This window comes from Oryzias melastigma, linkage group LG19, assembly GCF_002922805.2.
Source record: "Oryzias melastigma strain HK-1 linkage group LG19, ASM292280v2, whole genome shotgun sequence".
Lineage (NCBI taxonomy): Eukaryota > Metazoa > Chordata > Actinopteri > Beloniformes > Adrianichthyidae > Oryzias > Oryzias melastigma.
Window position 1 is genome coordinate 8,815,270 of NC_050530.1, and position 9,554 is coordinate 8,824,823.

Here is a 9,554-nt window from a genome sequence, read left to right on the forward strand (position 1 = left end):
GGGGGCAGCAGAGAAAGAATAGCAGAGTATGAAAGAGAGAGGGAACGACAGAGAGAAAGGGAGCGCAAAGTCTTGTCAACCGGAAATAAAACAAGCTGGCACCCTCCCCATCCCCAAGCCCCTACACCCACCCCAAAGTCACATACTTCCTCCTAACGCTTTCCTTCTCTCCTGTCTGCCTCCCCGCTTCCATCTTTCATCTCTCTTTCGCTGTAAAGATATATTTAAACTGCGGTTCTACTCTGCTTTCCTCCTCAAACATGCCGTCATACCTGCGTCATGCGTTACACCTCACATCAGACCTTTTGTGTAAATAAAACAAGCTTTACTGAGAGGCTCCAGGCCCAGAGAACGCTTTTGTTTAGCAAAATAAGAGAAATAATACCTGGAACAATACCTATAGCAGCTTTAGCAACACACGTTTGAGAACAGATCAGGCTTCCTGGTGTCAAATAGCTGCTTGTTGTCCCAGCATAAGGGTTCAAATACGCCCTAACCGAAACCTTTCTGTGGGGAGTTCTGTGTAATTTTATATTTTTGGTAAGAGGGTTTAAATGTTTTATGGTCACCATGACAAATTAAAACTCTCAACTGTACAAAACAATGAAAATAAATTACTTTTTTGAAATATTTACACCTTATTTTCTTCTTTTTTTGTTGTTGTTTTTAATAAAAAATGAAATTTCTCCCTAACATTTTATGGGTCAAAGTAAAATATAAATTCCTCTGTCTCTGATTGAAGTCCGAAAAATCAATTTGGCAATATATCGCGATATTTGTATTGATTTAAAATTGATTTAAGCTGATGTAAAATATTCTAATTTCCCAGATCCTATAGAACAAAGTTTGCTTTAAATATGATGCAAACATAAACTATATTTTTTGTTAAATAACAAAAATATTCTCCATAAAATAAAATATCAGTTCCTCTGTTTCTGATTCAAGTCAACACATCTGAAGACAAACACAGGAACTTTGGCTTCTAGTATCAATACTCAGTGATCTTTTTTGAGGTAATTTTGTATAATATTTTTGATAATTTTTGGTTTAATGTATTATTAAATTCCTATTTGTGACCTTATAAAATAAAACTAAAAATTATTGGGATAGAATTTCCAAAATGTTAAGTAAAAATGACTAACATTAAATTATGATGATTCAAATTCTAGTAAATGATTGAATCTCATTTTAATTGCATTTTGTTTTTACTGCTGCTATAAATGACCTTAAATTACTAGACTGTACAAACACTATGTCAAAATGTTTCAATTTTTAATCAAATTTGGTCCAAAACCAAATGTTTTTGATGTCTTTTACTATTGTGTCATCATACTGAATGTGAAAGAATGGTTGAAAACAGGTCATTTATTCCTTCTGAAGCTTCCTGCTAAGAAGATTGATGCATGTTTCTGGTCATTGTCCTTCTGAAAGACGTGGGACTTTTGACCTTAACCAAGTTTTAGAGCTCTATAAAGAAAACTTTTCTCCATATCGTCTGGTTTCTTCACAGTGGCTTCATATTTGCAAACATTCGTTTTTCCCATTCATGCCTGAAGCTCCTTACAGGATTTAAGTGATGTTTTGTTTTTCTCGAACATTCACTTTTCTCTTTTGACTTCTGTTGTTTAGCTTTTTGATGATGCTGCATGCAGGACACACTAAAAAAGCCACGTGGAGTTTAAAATAATAAGTTTCATAAACTTTGACAAACACTTGTCAGCAAATCTGTGATTTTTAGGGACATTTTAGCTTTTTTAATATTTAAAGTAAAATAAGTTTGCTTCTTCTTCCTAAACTGTCTTTGATAATCAATATATTCAATTTATTCAATGTGTCACGTGTGTACTGAATATATAAAACCAGATTTATGATTAAGAGTGTTATATTTTCTTGAAGACAATTTTTATTTTTTACACTGTAACAGTTAGTTGATTGAAATCTTCAATAAATGTGATCATATATTTATGGTTTTTGTCTTTTTATTCTGTTTTTATTTGACTTAACAATCAAAATAGAAGCAAATTGTCATTTTAAATGAATGTTTATTAGCTAAATTTGTCAAGAATTCTCATAAATGGTTAAAAAACTATTTTTACTATTCAGGTGATTTTACATCAGTTTGAGTTTCTAAGTTTAAGTTAGGGAGGTAATCAACCATACTTACTCCTCTATAGTCAACTTAAAATAACTAAAATGGATGGATAATATATAGAGAAAGCTGAAAAAATAAAATAGAAAGAATTAATACGATTAGAATTAAAAATGAAACTTATTTATGTGTATCTGAGTGGGATTAGTCTAATATGGATGGAGCTTAAATTATGTTCCCTGTATGTTGTTTTGTTTTGTTGAGACTGATCTAATTAAAAAAAAAGAATTAAAAACTAAATATTCTAAAGTCCTTGAGCTCAAAGCCCCGCCCCCAATGTAAAAATAGGATCAACTCGCCAGCGAAATGGGGAAAACTGACAATTAAAAGCAAAAAGGGCGAAACGAAAAAAATAAAAGTTGAAATACAAATAAACACATTTTTTTTATTTGGAAACAGATTTCGGTTTAACTTTTTCTTTCTGTTCAAGTTTTAAATTTACAATATTTTAAATATTTTTTCAAATTTAAAATATTGTTTTTTTTCGATTTTACAATTTAATTTTTTTTTTTCAAATTTTCGGTCTAGTTTTTTATTCTCTTTAAACTGATCCTAAATTGACCACATAGAATAATATCAATTAAAAAAAAGTTAAAATCATTTAAAAAAGCAATTTAAAGTTTTTTAAAAACAAATTTGGATGAAAATGTAACTCAACAAAGGCGACTCATCGTTACAATTTAGTTTTAAGAAGTCTGATAACACTTTATAATAAGATTCCTTAACAAACATTATTAACACATTAACAAACAATATTAATGTGTTCATTTATTCACACAATAAGCTGAATAAAGTTTATTGACATACTTAGTAAGATTAATTAACATCTAAATTGAGGTTATTGTCTACAAAGGTTATATTAGTACACTTTTTATAAACTTAAAAAAATGTATTAGCTATCTTTCAGCTATCTTAGCTGTTTTGCAGCACCTCATGTAAAATATTACCAAGAATTTTAATAAATATTTATCCGTAATGGGGTTCAAACAATAAGTTGACTTAATCAATGAAATGATTTATATTCTTAAAATCCAACCAGATCAGTCTGAATGAGGGAAGTGGTCAATTAATCGACCTGTACCTTTAAAAAAATGTTTAAAAATAAAATAAATTGATTATATTGAGATTGGAAAATTCCACATGGGAAAAAGAAATCAATCCAGTCCAATAAAGACTAATTTGATGTGATAAAACAACAGTTAATTAAACTAAAATGTGAATGAATTTACCAGTAATTCTTGTTTACTTGTTTGTTTGTAGGAATCTGGAAAACTTCACCTGCACTGTTTAGTATTTATCAATGAGTCACACTGGTTACATTTTTGGCTTAAGATCTCCTGGATCGATTTTAAAAATGATCAAAAGAAATCAACCACAAATCACGAAATGATTCAAATCGTCGTTGAAATGAATGGTTCCACCCCTAATCTGTAATTTATGACTAAAATCAAACTCCATCATCTATTCATCATCCACTATCGTTCCATTATCTGTGTTTTCGGCTCCGCTCTCTCGGCCTTCCCTCCTACTCTCGCTGGCATTAAGTTCAAACTTGACACTGATGTTGACTCACTTTGTCACCCCTCGGTGGCTCCCTCTTCCTTTCTCTCTTTCTCTTTCTCTTTCTCCCTCCCCATCGCTCGGAGGACACGAGCGCCCGCAGACGCATTTCTCTCCAGAGCCGCCCCGACCCCCCCACCCCCCTCTTTCACTCTATCTCACCCTGTCCAACTCTCTTCATCTCTCTCCTACTCTCTCCTTTACACACACACAGTATTGTCAACAAAGCTCCAGAACAAGGGGACGTTGGGGGAATTAAGGTCCACAGAGGAGGAGAGTAACAAGCGGGACCCCTGCATCCATCCTTCCACCTGGACTCTCGTAAGTTTGCCAAAAATGTTTTTTTTTGTTGGTTTTACTCTGAAAGATGCACCTATTTGTGATTAAAAAGGTTAAATCACGCGGTTTGACCTTTGACATTGTTCAGCTGCACTTGGAGATTCGCTTAACCGTAGATTCTGATGCCGAATCGTTTCTTTTTTTTGATAAAAGAAACTGCTTTGAATTGCGTGAGTGGATCTCGTCTGCAGCAGATGCGTGTGCATGCTCGCTTGGGTTTAGCGGTTTAAAAACAAAGCTAAAAGCGAACGAAATGCTTTTGGAAGTGGCTTCTAATGTTCCTTCACTCCCGGTGGTATACTAGCATGGCGATGTATAACACACACACGTTAGGACAGCGAGCATGTAACTAACTCCATTTATGTCTGTCATCGTGAGGCTAATTCACCACAATGCCAACCATGTGTGAACTCATGCGATATGAACCCCTCCTTCTTTTCCCATTTGCTCCCCTCTCGGAAATGGATTGGAGGATCCAAGGAGGCAGACGGGAGCGGAGGTGACAGTAAACAGGGGGCAAGAACACACGAGTCGGGACTTCTTTATTTCTCTTCATGGTGGTCGGGACGCTCGTAGTATGTATGAGAAGTTAACCATGCTGAACCTGCAGAGCGGCTCGAACTGGAGTGGGCCTAACAACTGGTACCATGACCCCACCGGCGTCCAGACGCAACACAGCTCAGGTGAGGTGATACCTGCGACGCCATTTAGATTCTCAAGTCGCAACTTTAGATTTTTTTAGGGACGGAAATCGATTAAAAATATCTATTAACTAATTAGTCGCAAATTGGAAAAAAATTAATCGCGATTAATCGCTTTTTTTTTAAAATTTCATTATTTCACTTATTATCTGCCGATAATCACAATATGAAATCACACATTAAACTCTACATTTAGAACATCGATTAAAAAAAAAAAAATCGGATTAATCGCACTTTTGTGTTGGGATTAATCGCGATTAATCGCATTGTATAATATGGCATCAAATAATCTGCTTTTTGTGTAATTGCTAGAATAAAGTACTAAAAACGGATTGAATATTTATTTTTTTTGTAAGTGACCATCGTATAAGCATGATTCTATCCAACGAAATGTTATAACGTTGATAAATATTAACTCTTTTTGATTAATCGCGTGCGTTAATGCGTTAAAGTTCACAGTCCGAGTTTTTTGACAGTGTCTCAAGGCTGCCTGCTGGACTCAGAGGGCAGCATGGGAGGTGAAACGGGCGGAGGAGGAGGAGGAGGATCAGGCCGAGGAGGAGGAGGAGGAGGAGGAGTCCCTGTGGAGAGAGACGAAGGCGAGGAGTCTCAGCTGAGGCTGCAGCTCAAGAGGAAGCTGCAGAGGAACAGGACCAGCTTCACACAGGAGCAGATTGAAGCTCTGGAGAAAGGTCAGTCCGCTCAAGCGGCGTGCTATGACGCAGCTGCTCCCCCCGACTGTGACAACACCTTTATTAACAGGTTAAAGTCTTAACATGCAATTAAGCAGCAATTTTCATTTTTTAGCACGATCAACGTAATTCTAGTAGATTCTAAAGGAGAAAAGCTGCGCTTTTCTCCTTTAGAATCTACTAGAATTACGTTGATCGTGTGAACAATTAAAACAATTACAGTAAATCGAAGAACATAAACAAGGGTTAACCACGACTTCCAGATTATCATTCAATTATCCGCAATCTTGACTCCGAAAACATTCCCAAAAAGCCGCGGGCAAGTTCTGGATAATGCATCATTATTGTGGCAGCATTATGCAGCAAAGATCTGGCTCTTGTAGTCCGGCGTCCACGCAGACGGATCAGAGAGCCACCCTTGACTGGATGTGGCTGCAGAAGGCCCTGGAGCTAAATAAGAACGCAATGTCCACTGTGCAGCCAAGTGGAAACGTATCACTGTGGTCACTCCGTGCAAATGACATTAATGAGGTACACTGACCTCAGTGCGCAGCCAAAGCACAATAACAATCATGTGTTGACACACACGCCAATTATAACCAAGCCAATTAGAACAATTTGTCAGACAGATTTAATTTAGAGAGCTATCTTTTTTACTTTACAGCATTTTTGAGGATGCTTTTAAAGTGTTTTCTTTACTGCAACAGCAGCTTGTCAATTTTAAATGACAATTCTCTGAAACTGAACGTCTTCCTGGTATGACCTCACAGCAGTGTTACCCCCCCAAACAAAGCTGTAAGACAAAAGACGAGAAACCCGAAGAGTTGGTTCTGTCGTGTGGAAGTTAGCCAGCACTCTGAAATAAAGTGCTTAGGCAGCTTTTCAACTCGAATCCTTTCATTTGAACTTTCTGCGTGTTCCCTAACGGTAAATAATTGATACAAAGTGCAACAGATAAATATTTCAAAAAGGGTTGTAAGGATACAGCTCAGCTTTGTGGGTTTATGCGCTTCCCAGAGTGATAATTAGTAAATTCGTTTAAAAATATGTGATTTTTTTCAGCTTTTTTGTCAATGTTTGTCTCCTCAGAGTTCGAACGGACACATTACCCAGATGTCTTTGCGAGGGAGAGATTAGCAAACAAGATAGATTTACCTGAGGCCAGGATACAGGTAAAATAACCCCCTTTGATCACACATGTTCTACACACTTTACACGGGGAGACGATAAACAGGCCTCTGATCGACAGGTTTGGTTTTCCAACCGGAGAGCCAAGTGGAGGCGGGAGGAGAAGCTGCGCAATCAGAGGAGATCAGGTGGTGTGACTTCCTGTTCTCAGAGCCAAGCTCCTCTGAGCACCTCCTTCAGCACTTCAGTCTATCATCAGCAGCACGGCAGCAGTTCAGGTTTACATCAGCTTTCATTATTCACACATTCATGTTTTAATAGAATCATAAACTTGAGAAAGTTTGAGAATTAAAGCTATTTTACAAATCTCTCCTCACATGCGTGTGTGTGTGTGTGCTCCCCGTCTGACGGAGATGTGTGTCTCTCTCCAGGGTCCATGTTGAGTCAGGCTGAGTCGCCCCTGCCTAGCTACAGCTCGCTGTCTGTGTTCTCATCCGGAGTCCAGGTTAGACTTTCATTATTCATCATTCATCATCACCTTCATAAACCCTTTCAAACAAATAACCCCCACAGAGCAAATTCTGAGTGAGATCATAAGGGCTTCTAACTAAAATGCATTATTACCTCTGTTATATATAACCCAACAGCTTTATATATTTATGTTTTGTGTTGCAACAATAAGAATAAGCATCATTTTTAGCTTAAATAATGCAGAACAGGATGTTTGCATCAGTGAAAGGTGGATGTCAGTCTGTGGCCTTTGGACACGTGACTCATGGTGAAGCATCATTGAGAATGCATCTTTAAAATCGAGCCTTATAGCATCAAACGCTCCAGAAAACAGAAAAAAGAAGAGTAGCTACATGCTTTCTGAATACAGAAATGTACAACTAAAAAAGGGTTAAAAAATAGAAAACTAACAATGATTTTTAAATGTGACTTTTCACAAAGACAAAACTTGCAGTTACTTGGAATCTCCAGGAAAAAATATATATAAATATAATGTATGTTGATTACATTAAATAAGAAAAAGGAGGAGAATTTTAAAAGTCCAAAAATACTTTTTTATTTAAAAAAAATTTACTTTTAAGTTTTAAAACATCATTTTGACATGGAACATTAAAGGAGAATTAAGAGTGAGTCTGGCAGTAGATTATATTATATTAAAAATATATAAATATTGTTTTTTAATTAATATATATTCCCAAACACTTACAATCTATTGTGATTGGTGTTAGCATTTTTCATATACACGCTGTTTTAATTGTTTTTTAGAACAATAATGAGCCTTTTATTACTAACAAAATTTGCAAAATCAGCCATAAATTATTTTTTTTTATTGTTAAATTATGAGACAGAAATCTTTTTTTTTTTTTTTTGCATTTTGGATTATTTTTGAACCAAAATTACTGCATAAATTTAGGGAATCTTATTCTTTTTTTTCATTTTGGACATTTTTTGGGCCAAAATTACTGCATCAATTTAGGGAATTTTATTCATTTTTGAGCATGTTATCCGATTTATTTTAGAAAGCTGGCCTTATATGACAATATATATTTAAAAAATAATGTTTTAGACATATAGCAAACAGTTTTTTTTAGTTTTTTAGTTAATTTGCTGGATTAAACCAGATAATCTGGATTCTAGCAATGTTTTGGCGCCCCCGTGTGGTTGAAGAGGAACCTTGCTGACAAAATCTTCAAAATGACTTTTACTATCATTTCTATTTAATTACATAAAATCATATTTTGTGGTAGTTTAACTGGCATATTTCTTCTCTCTTTATTCCATCAGTCAATTCCTCCTCAGTCGGCCTCCTCTTACTCCTGCATGTTGCCTCCGTCTCCCTCTGCACCTCGCAGCTTTGACTCCTCGCCGTACTCCTCTCCTCATCTGCAGACTCCACCCTCAGCCAACCCCAACACAGGTGGGTGCTCTCCTAACAGAGGTGAGTTTATTATTCTTGGATGACTGACTCCTTGTTCCCTTTCTTTCTTTTTTCTCTCTCTCAGGACTCATATCTCCTGGCGTGTCAGTGCCAGTTCAGGTTCCAGGAACCGAGCCACAGAGCATGAGTCAGAACCTGGGTCAATACTGGGCCAGATTACAGTGAGCACTAGACAAAGACAAGAAGAAGGTGGAATAGGAGGGTGTGTACAAATCTGTGTCATTAAAACAAACAAACAAACAAAAAAAAATGGACACAAGGGTTCAAGACTGAGCTGTAAAGGAAGGATTGCTGACCAGGAAATGAAATTAATGTTTACAAATTCAACCGAAAGCAGCTTTGGTTGCACTTACCACTTCTCTGGTCATGCTGGTTCTCTTTCTGATCCGTGTGCAAAGAAAGAGATCAAAACATGCCTGGGATCAAGCTGCGAGGATGCACAAATACAGATTTTTTAGGCTTTAATAATTAAAATGTTTTTCATTTTATTTTTTCTTTATGTTTCATCGAAAGCGATTGGAGACATTTTTGAATTCTAAGCATAATCTGTAATCTGAGATTACATTAGTAACTATCCAGCAGGTGGCAGAAGTGTTGTGAAGTGTAACCACAGTTAGTGTAGCGTTGTAAAAGCTCGCTTTGTTCCCTAAACAGAAGAGGATACTGTGAAGATTTTAGACTTGCTTATGGCAATCGCTTGTACTAAAACAAAACAACAATAAAAAAACACATAAATAGTGGAAATCCTGCCAAAAAAATACACAGAGACCGGATATTTTTGTACAGACATCTGTGTATGAAGATTATTGATGGAAGCTATAAGAGGGAAGAATGTAGCAATGCTGTTGGCTCCAACCTTCAAAGCACAGGTCAATCATGAAACAATAACCTCTTTAGATTTGAGATCATTTTTGAGCTTCCAGTTTAGCAGAATTAACTATATAATCCAAAATGTGATCTACCTTAACCCTTTAACTACCCAAAAGTGAAAAAAAACACAAAAAATGCATTTTTTTTTTGCCTTTGTACGGAGCCCC

At 36.1% G+C, this 9,554-nt stretch overlaps 1 protein-coding gene across 2 annotated transcripts; it reads left to right on the top strand.

The window, feature by feature from the left end:
• The first annotated feature begins 967 nt into the window (after positions 1-967).
• pax10 (paired box 10) lies at positions 968-9,547 on the top strand. 2 transcript variants are annotated; one of them, XM_036217285.1, is made up of 9 exons: positions 968-1,013; positions 3,924-4,030; positions 4,529-4,731; positions 5,226-5,441; positions 6,531-6,613; positions 6,691-6,847; positions 7,001-7,074; positions 8,364-8,496; positions 8,582-9,547. In XM_036217285.1, the coding sequence occupies exons 3-9, from the start codon at positions 4,626-4,628 to the stop codon at positions 8,680-8,682; spliced, it is 870 nt and encodes a 289-aa protein (XP_036073178.1). In that variant the 5' UTR covers positions 968-1,013; positions 3,924-4,030; positions 4,529-4,625; the 3' UTR covers positions 8,683-9,547. The 2 variants fall into 2 exon arrangements, with proteins under 2 accessions (XP_036073178.1, XP_036073177.1); XM_036217284.1 differs by lacking the exon at positions 968-1,013 and having other exon boundaries at positions 3,201-4,030; positions 4,521-4,731.
• Positions 9,548-9,554: the final 7 nt, after the last annotated feature.

Coding starts and splice junctions, on each gene's coding strand:
- pax10 (XM_036217284.1), top strand. CDS start 3,587: ATGACTAAAATCAAACTCCATCATCTATTCATCATCCACTATCGTTCC. Junction 4,031..4,520: donor ATCCTTCCACCTGGACTCTC/GTAAGTTTGCCA, acceptor AATGGATTGGAG/GATCCAAGGAGGCAGACGGG. Junction 6,614..6,690: donor TACCTGAGGCCAGGATACAG/GTAAAATAACCC, acceptor TCTGATCGACAG/GTTTGGTTTTCCAACCGGAG.